General features: G+C 50.4%; 1 protein-coding gene across 3 annotated transcripts in view; it reads left to right on the forward strand.

Moving 5' to 3' along the window:
• Positions 1-21,082, forward strand: part of Fgd5 (FYVE, RhoGEF and PH domain containing 5) — a 97,735-nt gene that overhangs the window by 29,941 nt on the left and 46,712 nt on the right. For all 3 annotated transcript variants that reach the window (XM_076940131.1, XM_076940132.1, XM_034512230.2), the window contains exon 3: positions 16,547-16,676. In XM_076940131.1, coding sequence (XP_076796246.1) covers positions 16,547-16,676 — 130 coding nt within the window. The remainder of the gene's footprint in view (positions 1-16,546; positions 16,677-21,082) is intronic.

The following is a 21,082-nucleotide window of genomic DNA, read 5'->3' on the forward strand; positions in this document are numbered from 1 at the left end:
ACCTATAAGCCAGTCCCAATTAAATGTTGTCCCTTATAAGCGTTGCCTTGGTCATAGTGTCTCTCCTCAGCAGTGGAAACCCTGACTAAGACAACCATTTACTGTTAGAGTGTGAATTCTTCTACTTATAGAAACAAGTGTGCTGTGTTGCAGTGCCATGACAGCCAGCACAGGCTCAGGCACACGCTAACCATGACACTGCTCAGAACTCACGCTTGTATTTTGGTGACCCTTTGCCAAGCTCAGCTCAGCACCTAGGGTCTCTCACAGCCCTTTCTTTGTGTCTTCATAGTGATGCAGTTTTGCTGTTCTTCAGAGCATTCAAGGGAGCATCTGCTTGTCCTGGATTTGGCCTGTCACCACAAATAAAATGGCATGGTTGAGGGTGACCCAACCTCTCAGGGTGACATGGAACCTCTCAGAAGGACCAGTGGCCAGAGATCACCTGGGCCAGCTCAGGTGGGACCTTCTATGATGGAAACTTTGCAACACCGAGGTCATTCATAGGCAGAAAAACAGGGTGTGCAGTGGTGGTGCACACTTTTCATCCCAGCACTGAGGAGGCAGAGGCTGGGGGTGAGGGTGTCTGTGTGTTCAAAGCCAGTTCGACAAAGCAAGTTCTAGATTAAACAGGCTACATAGTAAGACCCTGTGTACCTCTTCCAAAAGAAAAAAAAATAACAGAAAAAGACAGTGACGACCAGAGAGTTGCCACTATGAGGCACTACCATGTGTGTGCCAGATGGCCACTCTCCATTCCTGGCCTCCTCTGTTCCCACAGGGTTGGTGTGTGCTTAAGGATGCCAGGACTGCTGGGTTAAACCCTGCCCTGCCATTGTTTGTGTGGAATCATGGGAGACTGATGAACCGGGGTGGGCCGTGTGAATAATTCATAATTTAGAGACACAGAAAGGACAGAGGAAAGAGATAAGCAGGTTTAGTTAAGAGCTTTCTTAAAGATAAGATTCCAGAAAGATAGAGGAAAAGTCACACCAAAGGACGTGGCTAGAACTGTCCTTCCCACTCATCTAGAAAGGGCACGAGTTGGGGAGGAAGTCTGAGAGCAATCGCTGTCCTGGGCCAGCATGACTGAAGGCTTCCACTTCCCACTTATCATTCCTAGGTGTTAGAGGTTTTCTGGTCCTCCAGGGTGCCAGGCTCCAGGCCATGCTTTCTGCAGTCTTCCTTGGAAGAGCATCAGTACTCCTAAAAGCCTACTAAGTACTCCTAAAAGTCTAGTTCATGCCTCTGCTCTGCAGGGTGCTCAGCTGAGAGAGCAAGTGTGGGGTGTGCCTTTGTTTAACGGTGTCTCTGCTCGGGCTGCAGCTTTGTGGGACCTGAGAAACTAGCTTATACACCCGAGCATAACAAGCCAAGTTGTCCTCCAAGCAACTCACAGTATTCCCAGCTAGGCCCTCCACCACCCATAGGAAGGCCTCAAGCCTCAGGATGACATCCCCAGCCTTAACTACCTGCTCCATGGCAGGAGCCAGCAGCTCAGGACTGCAATGGCTGTCCTGGGGGCGGGGGGGGGGGACAGAAACATGTGAACATTGCCCTGTCTCACCACAGCAGCAGGAGCAAGCTTGAAGGCAGAGGCTTTGACCTAAGCTGTACTGCACTGCCTCTCAAACCTGTGAGGACACAAACTCCCTTCCTGACCTATCCTTCCCTGGGGTTTTCGGGGGGAGAGGGTGCTTCAGAGGCACCCAGAAGGCTTTCCTCAGTCCTCCATTCTTCAGCGTCTCTGCGCCCCATCAGTTTTTCAGAACCAGCTGCACACCCTGAACATCTCCGTCAACATCTTCCTAAAGCACACTTTGTAACAAGAATGTGGATTCCCCGTATGTGTATCCTATATTCCCCAGAGTGCACAGTGGGCCCTTCTCAAGCACATGCAGTCAGTCCTTTTTATATAGCTGTCCAAGCTCCACCATCCTCCCGGGTTTGTGGCAGTTGGTATATTCCTGTGCTAGCATCCCCTGCTAGACCATTAACTCCTCAGACAGAGATTTATCCTCTTTCTTTTAGACTCTCAGGTGCCTTGCCTGTTGAATGCTGTATTGGAGGTAAAGACGAGACAGGGGGTAGGTGGACAGGACAGTGTGTGTCAGAGCCTGGCCCCTAGCTCTATGGGCTGATTGCTCCAGCAATGCCCTCTCTCTGCTTCCTCCCCACTGTGGATATAGAAAACAGGGGCACTATGTATGTATATTTGAAGTGTCTCTTATATTTATCAAGTTAAGTTTCATGTCCCTAATTTTAAAAACCTGAGAATTGAATACTTGGGACATCTTCAAGAATGAGAGTCTAAATTGGTGCCCTTCCTTCTTGGGTCTCAGAGCTCACTTGATTGATTTTCGTTTTGTTTTAGTCTATGGCTCTGGATGAAGGGAAAGGTCTTCATGCCAAAGCTGTCCCAGAACTTGGCCACAGCAGAAGCCCCATAAATAGCGAGTTGAGCTGCAGTATGCACAGCTGGATCCCCATGACTTGGAAAGCATCCTCCGTGTACATTCATGGGGATTTCCTTGGCAGACCTGCCCTGCTGAGTCCTGGCACCCACTGCACTGTGCTCTTTGCTTGTGAGCACCGAAACCTAAGATACCCTTTCTAGAAAACATCCCGGGGGTGGTGCTGAGTTACCCATTGCAAACTGTCCTCTGCCTAGGGCGCTGCAGCAGGCCTGTCCTGCAGAACACCATCCTCCAGGCATGTAGCTCGGTTTGCTGGGAAGCCAGGCTTGGTCTTTTTGCCGTCCCCTAAAGTGGCAATCTTTAGAACAGAGGAAGCAGGAACCTAGAAGTGGGTCTATCCCTACCTACACATGTGCGAAGGGCATTCTCACCTTCTCCTCGTCTTCACATTAATCTCTTCAGACATGCTGAGAAACTGAGGCCCAGAAAAGAGATGTAGGTTACCGAGGTTACACAGTTCCGGGGGTGAGATTTGAACCTAGTCTCCTGGTCTGTTCAAGTATAGCACTCCTTAATTCCTTTTTTAAAAAGTTTTTTAGTATATACTTTACATCTTAATAGCAGCTTCCCCTCCCTCCTCTTCTCCCAGTCCATCTCTGTCCCCTCTCCTCCCCCTCATCCTCCAGTCCTCCTTTTTCCCTCAGAAAAGGGGATCCTCCCATGGATTTCAATCCACCTTGGCATATCAAATTGCAGTAGAAGTAGGTGCATCTTCTCCTATTGAGGCTACACAAGTTAGCCCTGCCAGCCTATGCTGCTGTTGTGAAGACCCAGCTTCCCAACTGTTATGTATGTGCAGAGGGCGTAGGTCCTTCCCATGCTGTCTGTTTGCCAGGTCAGTCTCTGTGAGCCCCTATGGGCCCAGGTTAATTGTTTCTGTAGAGTTTTTGTAGTGTCCTTGACCTCTCTGGCTTCTTCAGTCATCCTCTCCCACCTCCTCCACAGGCCTCCCCAAGCTCTACTTAATGTTGGGCTGTGAGTCTCTGCATCTGTTTTCATCAGTTACTGGGTGACCTTAATTCTTAATATGTCTTTGAAAAGGTACTAGTTACCAGGCCTCACCGTGAACACTGAGTCCCTGGGTCTGGTATATGACTCAGAAGTCTGCATTTGAAACAGATCTCCCCAGTATTCCTGTCACCCCTAGAGAGAAGCCCCCTGTTGCAGGTAGCTTCTCTAACTAGATTCAAGGACATGTCACTCGACCCACCCTAATCAGTTCACTCCAGAGATTCTGGAATCCAGTTGGGGGTAAGTAAAAAACAGCCTGGGTACTTGGGTGACATGCCTGTATTTATGTAAATTCCCTCTGGGGACAACTAGACCCTATAGGAAGGTGCAAGCTGAGGTCAGGCAAGCTGGATTTATGGCTTTTCTATAGTTTTCAGGCTGTGTGATTTGGGGCTAGTAGCTTCCCATCTCTGTGCGTGAGTTTTCTCATCTGTGAGAGGAAGACTCTCAGGGAGCCAGGTTGGTAGTATGTATGAGGAGCTAGCTAGTTCAGTATAGTGCTTGAGTGACATGGAGACCCTAAGTCTCCTGAGGAGACTGTGCTGGCCTGTATCTCTTGAGAGTTCTTGACTGGGGACTGTGGTCTGGCCAGTTGCCATAGCCTGTGACCCACATCTTGTAACCTTCTTAGTTGAAGCAAGGATGTCCTCCTCAGGTGTGAAGTGGCAACAGGACGAATGTCCCCAATAGAGATTTCAGCCTGAATATTTCCTGGGTCATGATAGATATCAAGAATGCAATCCTTACTTCTTCCAGAAAAGCCTGTAGCTTCCAGATTTGGTTTTAGTCCTTTCTTGTTCCTCAGAGACCCTGTTCAGAATCCTGTTGCTACTCCATCCATCCCTTGTTCCTTCCATTGGGAGACTCTGAAGGCAGAAGGATCCTGTAGTTGTGTCCTGTGGAGGGCCTGGATGGCAGTCAAGGTTTGGCCCATCGGCACTCTCCTGGCGTTGTCCTCCCTTCTGTGCTCTGCTCCAAGGGGTTGAGTGGAGTGGAAGTAGTCCTGAGAGCTGAGTGCAGCAGGCAGTGCTGGGTCCCGGGCTCAGCTCTACTCCATCTCTAGCTTTCCACACGCAGGGGTGTTGTGTCATCGTGATTTTATTCAGCAGCTCCTCCTCCACCCCAAAAGGTTCTAGGAGTTTCTTCATACCAGGAAGTCTAGGAATTGATGAGCAGACTGGTAGGAAGCTATGACGTTCTATTAACTGCAGTTGGGGTTAACAGGACAGTGGCTCAGAGGTTAGCGTTAGGGGCACCTGATGCAGGCTCTTACTGGAAGTGACCTCAGTCTTTGGTCCCTTGGCATCACTCATGGAACACTGCAGAGTTGTGCCGGCCCTGTTGACAGTTGGAAAACTACCTTAAGATGTTTCCTGTTCAGATCCCAGATTTAGAAGCAAGGATACTCAGAGCCTGGAGTGTGCAGAGATCCTGGGGCTGAGGGTTTCAAAGGCAAAAGATGTAGGATGTAGGATCTTGAGGCGTGGCAGCCCACTGGGGCGAGGGGAAATATGGATTGAAGCAGATATTGGGAAGTGGCGTTCAGAGGTGAAAGAGAGATACAGGATTAGGCAAGGCTTGGGGTGGAAACTCAGGACTACCATCCTGTTGTTCGTTTATATTCAGGTACCTATTCTTCAGGGAAGTTCCCCCAACTCATGCTCTGGGCTTGTTCACACAGCTTTCTCTTGAGTCATTAGCTAGGACTGAACTGGTTTCCTTAGTTGGATCCGGGTGCATGGAATGATCTTCACAGTGTGAAGACTGTTTCACGTGGGGTCTTCCAAGTCTGGTGGAAAGATGGCCCTAAGTGGCAGGGCTTGGCCCTGAGGTTCTGTTTTCAGCTTGTTGCTCTTTCTTTCATCACGAGCCAGAATGCTCTCTATGGGATGGGTGGTTTTCCCAGCCTTGTATTGTCATGGTCTGTCCTGGGTGTGTGGGGCGAGGACCCTGCCAGCTGGCGCAGTTGCTGAATTCTCAGAACCCATATTTCAAAGTAATTATTGACCAAAAAAGCAGACTTAGCCCCACAGCTCATAACTACTTCCATATGCCCAGCCTTGGAGGCCCCAGGACTGCCCCCAGGACTCCTCTGGAGTATAGGGAGAATGGTCCCGACATGCCCTCAGCGGAGGGTAGTCTGGGCTGCTGTCCAGGATCCTCCAGGGCTCAGGCAGGAATAGGAGTTCCCCAACACAGGGGCAGCTTCTGGCCAGAGGTCTGGGTACTGGTCTAATTTATGCAGGCCTCTCTGGCTCATCTCTCTCGTTGTCAGGAGTGATGCTGCCTGATTCCAGCCATGAGAATCAGCAGAAATGGCGATGTATGAAAATGTTTGAAAGCTTCGAAGTGAAATTCTCAGACTGTTCAGCCCTTATTTAGGGCCTAAGACAAGTCAAAAGGGACCAGGCTTAGTGAACTACCTCAGGTCCATATCGTATCATTGGTGACATGGCAATCAGCTTCTGTTCAGCCCACAGAGTCATAGGGGATAATGAAACCAAACAGGTGTGTGGTGGCCATGACTAGAGCCTAGAAGCTCTAGGTGGCCTTATTTTAACAGGGTACTCAGGAGTTCTCAGGTACTGCAGGGGAGGTGAGGCTGGTGGTGGGTTTGGGAATTCTAGTTATCTCTACACAGCAGCACACAGACCTGCGCTTCCTATGGGCTTTTCTGTACAGTTCTCATTAGCTCCTGGGATGGCAGGCAGGGCAAGGGCTCCAGGCTCCGTTTGGAGAGAAGGAAGTAGAGAAACAGCAGGGAAATGTAATCCAAAGTCACTGGGTGAGTTACTGCAGAGCATGTCCCAGCCCAACACAGACCGTGAACTTATATGAGGTTAGAAGCCAATCCCAGATGGATCGGTCCCTGGAGGATGACAGTGGAGAGACCCGAGGCTTGCACTTAACACTTAAAATCCAGAATTCTAGTAAACACCATGTTCTCAGCTAACTTCTCCCAGTGACACAGTAAGTAAGGCAGGCATGTGCTGTCACCACCGAGGTGAGGAAGATTGTCCAAGATCACATGCCTAGAACAGGGTAGAGTCCAGGCTTTGGACACCCATTTGGGCTGTTCCCTCTGTGGTCTAAAGTGGTTGCTGTCCCCTGCCAGAGCTCATGGGCTGTTAGGCAGTATTGGTCTGGATCCCTGCATAGGCCAGGGCTGAGGAGTGGCCAACTGGAGCCCCAGCCAGCCATTGTGTGCTGGGCTCTGTCAGATGGCTGGGTGTGGCCCCAGGGGCTGCCAGGCCTGTCCCATGGGAGGAAGTGTCAGTGTTTACAGGAAATGCAGGACAAGGCCTGGGAGATGGAGGAGGGGTAACCAGCCACTCTGAGCTCTGGAGGTGCTGGAGCCCCAGGCAGGGTGCCCTCTTCCACCCCAAGGACAAAGCTTTGTGTTATTCTGGAAAGACAAAGTCCACTTCACAAGCAGCCCAGTTCCTCTTTCATGCCTCTCGCTTCTGACAGGACAGCATCCAAGTTCCTCAGAGAACACTCATCTTTCTCCCTGACAGTGAACTCTCCAGGGAGCTGTGGGCACTAATCTGTGCCCCTGGTATTGGGCCTTGCCTTCCTTTCCTGTTTAGAGGGCAGCAAGGCAGGACCAGCTCTGTGTAGCCCCAGCACCTGAGGGGTGAGGTTGGCTTCATGCCTCAGAAGTTCCTTAAGATGGGTGTGAATGTGGAAACTTACTTTAAAAACAAAGCAAAGCAAAGCAAAGCAAAGCAAAAACCCATAAACCCTAAAAAGCCTAAACAGGTCAGTGGCAGTTACACACAGGCTTTGCTAAAGCCTGAGGGTGAACACCCACAATGCCTTAGCTACTTGGATGTACCAGTGCAGTATTGCAAGAGAAATGAAGCTGGGGTCAGGGATGTGCTTGCCTGGCATGCAGGAAACCCTGGGCTAGACCCCTAACAATGCACAGATTGGGCATGGTGACAAATTCCTGTAATCCTAGCACTGGAGAGGCAGAAACAGAAGAATCAAACATTCAGAGCCATCCTCGGCTTAAACACAGAGAGTTTAAGGCCAGCCTGGGCTATAAGATAACCTCTCTAAGAAAGAGGGGGGAGACAGGGAGGCAGATGTTCATGTATCTCCACCAGTCAAAGATAGTTGATATATCTAGGTTGGGTAGTGGGTTACACCTCTGATTGAACAATACCAAACTTATAAAGCCTATGATTAACATTTTTTAAAAATGTATAAATGCAAAAAGGAAAAGGGGGCATGGGATAGGAGTTTTCTAAGGGGGGGAATGGGGAAAAGGGATGGCATCTGAAGTGTAAATAAAATATCTAATAAAAAATGAAAAAGAAAAAGATAACCTCTCTAAACATAAGAGAAAAAAAAAAGCACCATGTTGCCATGGAAACAGGGGTTGCCTTTTAGGGGTCTTAGTCTTGTTAATAAAATAATTTTGGAATATGAAAAGGAAGCCCGTGGACAGTTTTGTTGCAGTTAGGAGAGAAACACAGTCGAGGCAATGTGGAAATCCCAGCAGCTACCAAGGAGAGAGATGGAGAAGTCATGTCTTTCAGGGTAGCCGTGGGGTAGACATAGACAGTATATTAAAGAGAAAAAGCATGCCTGTGAGTAGAAGCAGGCTGAGGAAAGAGCCCCCCAAAACAGAGGCTCTATGGTCTTTTAATAGCCCCCCATTTCCTCTCCAGTTTGTATTTTGTGGACTTGGTTTCGCACATGCTCTCTTACTTAGATGACACCAAAGTAAGGGACGGCATCCAGTCTTCCTCTGCAAACTGCTTCTTCCACATTTAATCTTAATTTGTTTTTGTGGAGGGGATCCTGTTGTTGTTATTGTTCTTATTCTCCTGTCACAACACATATGGGGTCTGGAATATTACGGGATCAGTGTCCAGGCCAAAGCCTCTCTTGGCTACAAAGGCAGGAGCCTGAGCTGCAGAGTTCCCACCCCACCCCCACACTCACCAGCATCTCATGCCAGCTACAGTCTAGACTGGGTGCCCTCCCTGTATGCCTTCAGGTTGCCTTTCTCTTCTCTGTTGACTAAGCTATGCTTCTTCTACTGGGCATGGTAACCCCCTAGTCAGTCCCGGAACAAGGTATTGGGGAGGTGGACGGGAGTGTGCTTCCCTAGGCTGTGGCTTCACCTTGCTGTCTGGGTAGCTGTCTACTCTGCAGCAGGCCATGAGTGCCAGGCTCAGCTTCCCCAGCCCTGCGTGCAGGAGTGACCAGGGGCACAGGGCAGCAGCTGTGTGTTTTCATGAGACACCCCGTCAGCAGATGCGTATTGGGCATCTGGTAACTGCAGGAAACTGTGGGATTTGAACACAAGGCACTGACAAGAGTTCAGAGCCCTGTGGGAAGGAAGGCTGAGAGAACCTAAGAATGAAGGGGTGCTGTGGAACTCAGGCCTGCTGAGAGGAATAGAACTTGGCAGATTGGGGAGTAGGGTTGGTAGGTTTAAAATGTATGCCATGTCGTGGGTTATTGTAAAGGAAAGGATAGATAAGTAACCACATAAGCTGACCTGCAATGCATGGCCCCATGAACTGGGCAGTAAAAGATAATTTTTGAAATAGGCCGTAACTAATAATAATAACAGGGCCCTTTCCGTAACCTAAATAGTTAAAAGTGCCTGCCAGCAGGTTTGGGCCCATCTAATTAGTTACAGAGGAGGGGGAGTTACAAGACAAAGGCCTGTTAAGAACATCCCAGAAACTGACTGGCCAAGGGAGGAACTACACCCTGCCCCCATGGTACGGCCTGTTAGTGTTCAAAAAAGTAAAACAACCAATCCTGTGCGCCCGGGCGAAAGTTCGCTTTTTCCCCACCCCGCCCATATATAAGCGCTAGACCCCTGAGCCACGGGGTCAGTCCCTCTATCCCCTATGTGAGATATGGGGATATGGGCTGGCCCAGAGCTCTGATTTAATAAACCACCTCATGTACTTTACAGCAAGACGGTCTCTCATGTGTCCTTTGGGTGCGTGCTGTCCTGTGACTTAAGTGGACCTCCCTTCTGGGGAGTCCCGGACCTTTCAGCAGCACTAAGTGTCATCAGGATAATCTGGTTAAGGAGGGCTTCCTGGAGGAGGTGGCAAGCTAGTCCTGGTAGGTGGGAAGAATTTCATGAGCAAAGAGTTCCCAAGGTTTGGTCCATTCTCGGGGGCAGAACAATAACCCTTAGGACAAGAGCTTGTGCCCTGCTGGAGTCACCTTAACCTTGTGGGACCGAGTCTCAACATATTCAAGCTGTGCCTTCAGGAAGTGCTCTGGCTGAGTCTCAACATATTCAGGGTTCAGTCAGTAGGATGGAGCCATGTCTCTGCTCAGCTGTCATGCTCCAGCCTCATGTGACTCTTGTGTTCATGTGTGTCAGACCCATGCCCAGACACCTGCCCTCTTTGTGCCAATTGCTTAATGGATGCTGTGCACCCTGGCACCTCCTGGGTTGTCATACCTTGCAGGATGGGCAACCTGCCCAAGGCACCTGCTGTTGTCCAAGACAGAAGAGGCAGTAATGCGCCATGAGAAGAGGTCTGGCTGTACGTTTTCTACTCCGGCTTATGTCTGAGAGGCTGGTAGCATGGTGGGTGCTGGCCCAGGACAGTATGGGGTTGCAAGTGGTTGCCCTGAACAGAGCCTCAGTTTCCCCAGCTGAGAGTGGCAGCTAGATGCCAGAGGGGAGGACTCTACTGAGAGGAGAGCTCCAAGGAGGGCCGAGCTCTGTAAGGGGAGGACTCTGAGAGAGAAGAAGGACTCCCGAGGATGTCTCTGAGCCATGCCTTGCCCCCCTCTTGAGAGCCACTCACTTCTCATGACCCTTTTTCGCCTAAAACACTTTTGTACAACTCTGGCTGTATAGCTGTATTTTAAAAGATGTGCAAATTAAATACCAATGATAAATCATAAAGGCATTTATTTTTAAAATTCTTTGACATATATATATATATATATATATATATATCAAAGAATGTATATATAAATGTATATTATATGTGTATATACCATTTATTAAAGATGAGAGCATATGTACATGCTGAACATACAAACATGTACCTGTGCATTTTTATATAAAGATTTCATCATGGTTGCCTGGCACAGGTCACCTGGCACCTAGGAGGGCTCAGAATGCAGTTTCTTCCACTCCCAGGCTGCAGCTTGCTTTATTAACCCGCTATGCTGTGGGGGAGAATTTGGCTTTCTGGCCTCCACAGTGACCCGGCAGTCACCCTTCTCCTGGCTCCTAGAGGCTTCAGATGGACCGTACAGTGTCCTGCAGCCATCACAGGCCACGATATCCTCTCCAGCTGCCAGAGCAAGAGGAATCGCTCACACCCTTCCTGCTTCTTTATGGTTGGGCTATTCTAGAATGATAGACCAGTGTGTCTGTATTTCCTCTTGCTATGGGCCAGGCTAGTGGGGAGAGCTGAAGAGGACAGCAGAACCTTCCAGCTTCCAGTCTGAGCACCCATAGGCCCTAGGGAAGCAAATTCATTCCAGGTGTTCCCCTGCCTCTGTGCCTGAAGTCTAGAGAGGAGGGTAGGTTTGGTGGGAAAGCATTCATTTACCCATGGAGGTGTAGCAGGCTATAGTGCTCTTAGCAGAACAGCAGTACTCGTTCTGAGCCCCAGCAGAAGTGATGGGAGCCGCTGGGATAATGGCCAGCTAACGAGCACCTCCCAGAGTGTGCCTAGCTCTGTACTGTATGTGAAGACAGCAGGGTCCTGCCTGAGGGGCTGGAGGAGTCAGATCAGTTAACTAGAAGAAAACAGTTGTCAAATACAAGTCTGCTGGGCACCTGCCCTGGGAGACATAGACATCACGTGCCCCTGAGTCCTCCCTTAATGGTGCTGGTGGCTATTACAGAAACATATGCAACTGTGGTAGAAGAATATGACAGAACAAGGTATGAAGAATGGCTTAGTATCTTACAGTTGAGAGAACCAAGGCCCAGAGAGGGTAAGGAGCCCACAGGATGTCACCTATCAAGCTGGTGGCAGAAGGGCTAGCAGCCAGTCTGTCAGTGCTAAGAGCTCTGTCTGTCTCACGGTTCTGCCTGGCCTTCTGCTCACACTGAAGCAGAATAAAATCACCAGATATTTCCTGGAGCCATCCATGTCTGCATGTCCTTGCTGTGAATACTCACATGAACTCTGGGTTGGGAGTATTATTACCACCCCACTTTACAGACTAGGACACTGAGGCAGGGAGGCGGGTTAAGTATCTTTTCTAGTCATTGGACTGCTAAGTGGCAGAATCGGGTCTGGTCTGAGGCAAACAGGTTCTATAGCATGTACCTCCACACTGAGCATGCAGTCCCACTGGGGACCAGGATCGGAGTCTGCTCCGAGAGGTTTTCACCTCTGCAGGACGGGCCTTAGCAGGTATGGCTCAGCTGCTGAGAGCACTGTGATAAATCACATCCCTGAGAACATCTCTGTGGATAAATTGCTATTGCCCACTGAGCCAGCCCACTTCTCTAGGCCAGGCCCAGATATCAACAGTGTAGCTGCCTGTAAAGAGCAATAATGGAACCCGGATCTGTTGTCCACATCAGTACCCTGCTTTCATCACCGTAACAAAATGCCTGCGTGCGTCTATACATAGAAAAAGGTTGTTTTAGCTCACAACCTTGGAGCTTCCAGTCTCTCATCAGTTGGCCCCATTGAGTTGGACCTGTGATGGAACATCATGACAGGAGCATATGGCTGAGCCAAGCTGCATTCGCAGCCAGAGATGGAAGGAAAGGGGGAATAGAGGGGAGGGGAGGAGGACAATGCCAGGGTCCTGTTGTCCTCTTCAAGAGAACATTAGTGTAACTTCATTCCACCAGGCCTCTCCTTTTAAAGGTCCCAAACATCCTAGGAGGACCAGCCTAGGAACCCTAGGGTCTCTGGGGACATTCACCTGCTGGGAGCGGAGGTTGCCCGCCCCAAGGCATCACTGGATACCTTGTGGGTTGTTCTAGAATGTCACCTCTTTATATCAGTCTGCCATTTTATGAGTTCTGCATGTCTTTAAAAGGTTTTATGTCACTAGACTCCAAGCCTCGTGTATTATCTAAAAATAAACCTTAATGGCCACAGTAATGATTGTTGCCAGAGGAGACTACAGGATTTGAGAGAGGGCTGAGCTGAGCTGAGCCCAAGGATCAGAAAAATTCCTGAGAATTCCCTTTAAAACAAAAGACCAATTATGACAAGTCTTTGCCAGGATGGGGAGGAACCTGGACACTTATGCAGGGCTTGAATGAATGTACAACCATGAGAAGATGGTCTGTAGTCCCTAAAACCTCACAACAGAGTGGTCATGTGCCTGGTAGTCCCACACATACATGTACATATTAGAGGAAACACAAGTAGTCGCTTAAGAACTGGTGCTCCAGCATTCCCAGAAGCCTTAGTGACAACAGCATGACCCAGAGACATTCCAGATTACAGTCTGTCTACTCAATGAAATATTATTTAGCCATGCAAAGAAATGAAGGGTCGGCACCCACTACAGCACAACTTACTGAGAGAGAGAGAGAGAGAGAGAGAGAGAGAGAGAGAGAGAGAGAGATGCTGCCAAAGTCCTCATTCAGTGGCTCCTGTTGATATGAGGTTTAGAAGAGAGAAAGCAGGCCAGAGGTTGCTAGGACCTCTTGCGCACGGTTAAAGGACACGGAGGTGATAGAGGTTTCATGTCATTAGACGTGGTGGCAGGTGAGTAGCCCTCTGAGCACACTAAAAAGCACTGAGTCGTGCTTGGTGCAGGGGAAAATTCATGGTCCATGAGTCACGTCTCAGAAAAGCTGTCCTAAGTGGGAAACAATCCCTCCCACCCTCAGGGCTGTGTTGGAGGAGACATCACAGGTTAGGGAGCAAAATGGCTTGGTTTTACTTATCGAGAAATGGAAATCTGGTTCCCTAAAAAAAGCTCTCCTTGAAGCCTTTTCTGGGAAATGTTACAAGGCTATCTACCCCTTGGCTGACCCCAGGCATGGAGGGGCGTTCTCCCCAGGAGGAACGGAGCAGAGTTCTTACAAATGGGAGACTGTGGCAGGAGGGTCAGGCCTTGGGATGCCTGCAGGCTGGCCTCAGCCCAGGGGTCTCTGACTTGCTTGTTCTGTCGACTCTCCACCTCCATTATGCAGATGTTGAAACTGAGGCCCAGTGTGCCAGCCACAGAGTTATTCGTGCCCTGGGGCTTGATGGCAAGCCTATCTTTAAGTCTCTTTCCACCTCATCAGATTTTCTCTGTGCTTTGTCCCATTCAGAGAAAGTGCTGTGGGCTGGGGAGGCTCAGAGTCAGAAGTGAAGGTCAAGTGTTTGGAAATCCCAGCTTTGTCCCTACCCCCTCCCCCGTTCTGTCCTCTCCTCGGCTCTTCCAGCGTTGCACTGGTCGTCATCATCACATTTGCTAACTTGTCTCCATCTCAATTTTTCCAGCTTGCAGAGTGTTCCACCTCAGCCCCCTCCCCTCCCTGACAGGCTGGCCTCGGTCACACATGTCCAGCTCCAGCTGGGGTGGACTGCAGGCTCAAGCTTGCTAGCAGTTCCCCAGAGGGAGTGCTTTCTGATAAGTTATGAGGCCCTTTAGACCGTGCCGTTAGAGATGGAAGCTAACGGTCAGAGTTGGACAACAGGAGACCCAGTCACAGAGGAGACATGGCTTTTTACAACTCCAGGCTGCTGGAAAGGCCCAGGCTCGTTTGTTGGGTCGATTAAGGTAACAGGCTCTGGCCAGCTTGTCATGCTCTCTTTAAACCTGAAATGGACACAGAAGGAGGACACAGTTAGTGGAAGTTAAAGGTGACTCTTCCTTTAGGAAGGAAGGACCCCTTCACGCTAGAAAGTGGCCATTTCCACCCTCATGCTCTCACGTGACCCTACAGGGCCCCCCCGGCCCCAGGTTGACAGACTAGAAACAAGTTGTGTGTATTGGTCAGCTTTGCACTGCTGTGACAAGACACCAGACAGAAACACCTCAAGGGAGAAACCATTGGCTGTGGCTCCTGGGTTCAGATGGTTTCAGCCTGTCAGAGAGGGGAGAAACAGCTCATGATGTCCATGAAGCAGAGAATGAGAATTCCCTAGGCTGGCTGCATCCTCCCTCTTTGTCCCGCTAGGCCTTCAGCCTCTGATGGCGCTGCCCACATTCACAGTGGTTCTAGTCCTTCGCTCATTCTCTCTGGAAGGCCTCAGACACAAGCAACTGTGCAGTGTGAGTCTCCTTGGCACTTCATAACCTGATCCAGCCGACACCTCAGGCTGATCATCACCTTGAGTGACTCACCTAAGATCTCATGGACCTTAGGTTCTAGACCTGGCTACCTGACCCTCATACTGTTCTTCCCAGCATTGAGTTACTATAGACATGCTGCCATTTTTATTGTTTCCAAGGTGCCTGGATAGGGCCACCAGAGAGCAGATGGGGTGCCGGCCAATGTGAGGATGGGCCTGCAGTGGTTTCTTTATTCCGGTGGGCTAGGCTGATCAATGCATCTTAAGTGCTCTTGCCGCCCTGTCGAGGGCCTTTGTGCTGCTTCTTCATCAGTCCTCCGAACAGCCTGGAGCCCTGCATCACTTCCCACCCATTTTATAGATGGAAATAGAAAATCAGTCAAGATGCAGAAGGGAGTCACTTGCTTGAAGTGATAGAGCCAGGGTTCTAGCCAAGCTGGCAGGTGTTGGGGCATTCCATATCCCTTCTCATGTGCTACCATGTTCCTGTGGGCATGTGATCGTGTGTGTGTGTGTGTGTGTGTGTGTGTGTGTGTGTGTGTGTGTGTGTAGGCAAGAACTCAGCAAGGGATTCTTCCTCTCAGTTTTTCACATAGGGTCTCACTGTGTAACCTAGCTGGCCTGGAACATTTTATGTGGACCTGGATGTTCTCCAACTCAAAGATACCACTTTGCATACCACTGTACTCCACTTTTACCTGGGTGCCAGGGATCTGAGCTCTAGTCTTCATGCTTGCATGACAGGCACTTTACCCACCGCCCCAGCACCCCTTCCCTAGATCTGCCCACTCTCTTAATCAGCATGATCATGGGGGACAGGCTGAGTGTGGGATTCAGTCTAGACAATGTCATAATGCTTACTAAGAGTTTTTAGCAAAAGGGCCACATGATCAGAGTAAATTTTAAGGTCCCACGAGTGCATGGAAAACAGACAGGTGGACCATGAGGATGGAATCAGATGTCATAAACACTGAGGCAGGAGGTGGTCTGTCCTGAGGATGCTGTGATGGAAGCGCCAGTGGACTCAGGGAACTTATGGAGAAGTGGATGTGGGAGGAGCTTGATGCCTGCAAAGCTAGCTGGGAGCTTTTCCTTCTCCCCCAGTATGCTCTGCAAAAGGCCTGACCTTGCCCTGTGCTCCTTGATGAGGGTCCAGAAGCTCAGGTGACCATTTCTGCCCTCACTATTGACAACCAGTGGCCCTGTGTAGGCATAACAGGCTCCTGCAGGGCAAACCATGGCCACCTCTAAGATGGAGTGCCCCAGACTCCCTGTCACCTCTTTGTGGAATAAAGACAAATGGTTACACATTTGCCTAGGTGGCTCTGGAAGGCTGAAGGGCTCAGCCACATTGTCATGCATGCTTTCTTACACCACAGACACCCACAGTGCCACAAAAGACAGGAGGGCAGATGCAGAGAGGCTCCAGCATACAACAGACCTGGTCTGGGGTCTTCTTTTCTGTGCCTTAGCAGAAAGCTTGTGGCAAGAGACACTGTCTGCTCTCATAGTTCAAAAGAAGAAACCCACATCTAACATTTTGAAATGAAGAAAAGAAAGGTCTGACCTTTTGGAAGGAAGCCTATTAACCTTGGGCTAAATTGTTTTGGCCTTCCATCAGTGTTTTAGCCTGCCTGGACCTGATTGGGACCTGGGGTTGTCTTAGACAGCATGTATAAAGGCACCAGGACCACAGAGAGCCTGACTTGTCTATTGAAAGGGAATTGCTGTAGCCAGGGTGGGGAAGGGAGTGTGTGCTGGGTCACCCTCCAGTGTTCATCGGGGGCTCATGAAATGAGCCAGACAAGCAACTCTAACCCTCTCTCTTGTTCTGCCTAGTGCCTACACTGAGCCATACAAGGTCTGTCCCATCTCAGCGGCCCCCAGAGAGGACCTCACATCAGACGAAGAACAAGGAAGCTCAGAGGAGGAGGACAGTGCTTCAAGAGACCCCAGTCTCTCACACAAGGTAGGGCATCCCCAGGTGAGGGAATGGGGAAGGATCTGGAGGCAGAGATGTGGAGGTGAAGCGAATGGGAAAGACCACACCCCTTGCTGCAACCACTCCTCAGTCACTGGGCAGTGGCCGAGGCTCTCAGAAGTGTGGTCAGAGACACTTCCCATTGGAAGAAGTTTGGTGCTTTCCAAAGTCTTCGTGGGTAATATGGAGTGGAACTGCATGCTTTGCAGCAAGATGGCCCCAGCTTCTAGTGTGTTTAGGCCTCAGGCATCTGTGAAGTAGAATCAGGAGAATCAGCAGGCTTATGGCAGTAGAAGATGACGGAAAGCTGTTTAGAAGGGACACAGAGTGGCCCTTGTCCTAGTGGCGACTGGAGCTGTTCATGGCGTGGTACACCAGTGTAGATGGAAGCGGTGCCACCTTCTGTGGGGTACTGGCAGTGGCCAACTGCCACCTTACTACCACTCTTCAGTCTTCCCATGCCTCCCTAGGAGCCAGGTGGCCTCTGCCTTGGACATCTGCAAGGAGCCATGGCCATTGTCTGTCCACCTTCCCTAGATGCTCCCCTTTCTCCTCATGTCCACTCTGAATCTTCCAGTGGCCAGAGAAGGTGGTGACTGTGGAAGCTGGGTGGGACCTGGCTATCACTGAGCTTCTGGGAAGTGAACTGTCTTTCATTTTGTAGCCAGACTTTGGCTTCTTTTAAAAGTCCACTTGAGTCTCTGAACATTATTTCCCCAAAGTGATCAACCAAACTGTGTAGGAGTCCCAAGGAGTCTATCCATAGTGTTCACTGCCATGCCCTGCCTACCCCTGCCCTGACCCGCTCTGCCCTGCCTCCTCCTGCTTCTCTCATAACTCCTCCTGCCTCTGCCCCCTCCTTGCCTCCTCCTGTTCCTGCCTCCTGCCTTGCTGATTTTGATTGGGCCATCCAGCTTTTCCCTCCATCACCCTGGCTCTCAACAGCCCCCACAGTCTTCCTGTCCTTCCTGGTTCTCCTCATGCCTCTGCCCTGCCTCTGACTCTTCCTTCTGATGCTGAGCTGCAGTGTGGCCCCAGAGATTCATAACTGGTATTGCCAACTCCCTCCCCCCTTTACAGTTGAAGTCACAGGCTGAGTGATCAAGCCACTGGCCCTGGTCACCCTGCTGGTAGTTGAAGGGCTTGGGGGATCAAACGGGTCTGGCTGGTTTGTATTTGTTTTTGTCACTCCACAGCTTCTTCCCCCCTAAAAGAACCCCAACTCCTTGCTGGAAAGAAGGAGAAGCCCACATTGCTGGTCCCTATTAGGAAGGCTTTTGGCTTTCCTGAGCATCTTTGGTGTGGTGGGATCTGGAAGCAGAAGGAGACCAAAGGCAGGGATTTGGAACTGGTGGCTGCCACCTAGGCTCTGTGCTGCTTCTCCTCCAGATATGTCCTCCAGATGTGGCCATCAGCTTCCCTCTCTCTAAAATGAGAGGTATTGATCATGAGAGGGTCCAACAAGACAGATGTGAGAGTGTGGCCAGAGGCCATGGTAGGAAAGGGATACAGTGAAGCGGCAAGGTCCTAAGGCCTTGGGCATCCATGTGCATTCAGAGGCCAAAAGCAGTGTAACATGGGACCAAGAGTTGGTTCAAACCCAGCTCTGCCCGTTGCCAGCAAAGTAACAGACAGCTTCTTAACTGCTATATCCTTTAGTTTCCTGTCTGCGAATTTGAACTAATAACTATGGCTACTGCTTCAGGGTGGTTGCATAGGTGGGGCCAAGAGACTTAAGGGATGCCTGTCATCAATTAGAGCACACAGAGGTCAGAGTTCAGGAGTGTGACACTATGGATCAGAACAGTTAAGACAGTGACAGTTGCCAAGGTCAAGTGATCCCTGGCTTGTCTGGCTGGGGTCACACCAGATAGAGCCAATGGCCAGCCAGGGCCGGGCCAAATCAGGTCAGGAGCATCCTGTTATTCTGAGAGCCAAAGGGCTGGGCTCTTGCAGAAGACCTCTTCCTTCTGCAGAGCCTTCTTATCTGAGCATCTCCAGCCTTTTGTTGCTGTGAGGCTTGCAAGATATACCAGAGTTGAAATCACCTTTAAAACGAGGTTCTCCTAGACTGGGGAAACAGCCCAGTGGATAACTTCCTTGTCACACTGTTCGAGCCCTTGTTCCCACGTAAGCGCCAGCTGCCGTGTCATGCTTCTGTAACCCCAGCGCCCCTGCCAGCACTGTGGCAGAGACAGGCTAATTCTTGAAACTCACTAGCCTCACAGCCCAGCCAAGTCAGTGAGCTCCAGGGTCAGTGAGAGAGTCTGTCTCAAAAACCCAAGGTGGGAGTGGTCAAGGAACGAACTCAGGGTTGACCCCTGGCCTCCACACACAAGTACTCGAATGCACACACCCATATGAGCACATGTGTACACAGGAAGGGCAAACAATTGAACAAGCAAATTACATTTCCCTTGCACAGTGCATTGTGCACAGCGTCACTCCAGACAGGAGCTGGTGCCCTGAGGTCCTAGACCAACCCCTTCCCCCACTCTCACAGAACTCGTTCTTCTAACCGTTCTTCCCCCACCCTCGTTTCATTCATGTAGATCCCGGTGAATTTTTTTTTCATAGTACCTCAGAGGTCTTCCCACATTGGTATACAGAGTTCTGAGTCACACGTTTTCCTTACTGTGTAGTATTCCGCTATTGAGATGTGCTGGTCCCCTCTGGCCACCTCACCATGGGGGACATTTACTGTCTCTGATGTGTTTGCTGTTCACCTGACAGCATTGTAGTGACTTGCTCTCTCACCTCCTCATACCCACGAACAGAATCTTCCTGGATTGGGGTGTGACTCAATAGAAGAGGATGCTTTTCTTCCTGTGCTCGACGTCCTAGGTTCCATTCTCAGCACCACAAAAAAAAAAAAAAAAAAAAAAAAAAACCCTCTTGGGAGCTAAGTGTGTGTTTGATCTCTAAGTGTGCTGTTATGTTGCTCCCAGAGGCTATGCAGCCCACTCTGGCCTAGCTTCATGTTCACAGAGGCTATGCAGCCCACTCTGGCCTAGCTTCATGTTCACAGAGGCTATGCAGCCCACTCTGGCTGCAGGTAGTGAAGTCTCCAAGTGGGGCATCCCCCCACTCCCTCACAGTGCTGGTGGGGTGGGAAGTCCCTGTCCTCTGTGCTCCCCTAGGTCAAAGAATCTTCTGACTCCACAGGCAGAGACCTTGTTTCCATGCTTGTGTAGCCTTATGCAGGAAGCAGGCTTCCCAGCCCCAACCACCTCTAAAGAGAAGTGAGCATTTAGGAAGAGCTCCTGGGAAGGTCCAGGAGGGAGATTTGGGGGTACAGTGGTGAGTGCCACCCTTCCCAGATGTGGGGGGAGGGCAGGAACAGGACAGGAAGCCAAGGCCAGCTGGTCCACCCCCGCGTCTGGTCTCACCCTCTTTACTCAGACACACACAGAGGGTGTAGGTTGAAGGAAAGGAGGAGAAAAGAAGAAAGGAAAAGTGAGGAAGACTTAAAAATAGCTCTGCTGTAAAAGGCGTTCAGAGGCCACAGACTGGTGCGCCCCACCTGCCCAACAATGAATGCGCTTTGCAGGCTAACAGGGACTTTTTGGACAAAATACCAGCTCCCAGGAGACCAGTGTCCAGGCAGGAGCCGCCACCTCCTCATGACTCCTCCCTGCCCCTCCTACCCACGCCTCCTACCCACAGGCTGCACCTAGCCACACTTCCCTACGTTCCAGGCCCTTCCGGGCTACAGCCTGCCAGGAGAAAGGTCTCCTAAGGCTGGTCCCACACCGCAGCTCCTGCCAGGCTGACCTTGACTCCAGCTCTTTCACTTGCTATATCGCCTTTACCCCTTCCCCAAGTTCATGGTCAGTTGAAGCCCGGTGGTTCCCATAAGTCCTCACAGACCTGGAGCTCAGGCATGTGCCTGCCAAGTACTTACTCCTGCATATTGCCCCATTTGCCCCTTCTCTGTGCCCTCACCCATGTTCCTCCACCCCCAGCATGCTTGATGAGAACTCTGCACTTGTTCCATATCAGCTGGGCTGGGCACTGCTTAGTTCTGTAAGAAGCAAGGCAAGCAAACCATGGTACTGGAACAGGGGCTCTTGGATAGAGATTTGAGGATCTTGAGGAGGAGGGAGAAGCCTGATTATTTTCTTCAGTTTCTGGAAAATGTTATGATACAATGCGTAGCACATGGCTTTCATCGCATTAATTTGTGCATGTGGTGCTGGGGACTTAGCTTGGGGCCTTGCATGTGCTGGCCAAGTCCTCACCTCTGAGCTGCATCTCCCAGGCTTGGTTTGTATAAACATGTAGAGTAGTATGAAGCACACGAGGTTTGTGTAGCCTCCTCCAGCACTCACTTGCAGAACTTCACCATTCCTAACAATGCTCCATCCTCATTAGACGCCCCTTCTCCAGCCCCT

Source organism: Arvicanthis niloticus, chromosome 9 (genome assembly GCF_011762505.2).
Source record: "Arvicanthis niloticus isolate mArvNil1 chromosome 9, mArvNil1.pat.X, whole genome shotgun sequence".
NCBI lineage: Eukaryota > Metazoa > Chordata > Mammalia > Rodentia > Muridae > Arvicanthis > Arvicanthis niloticus.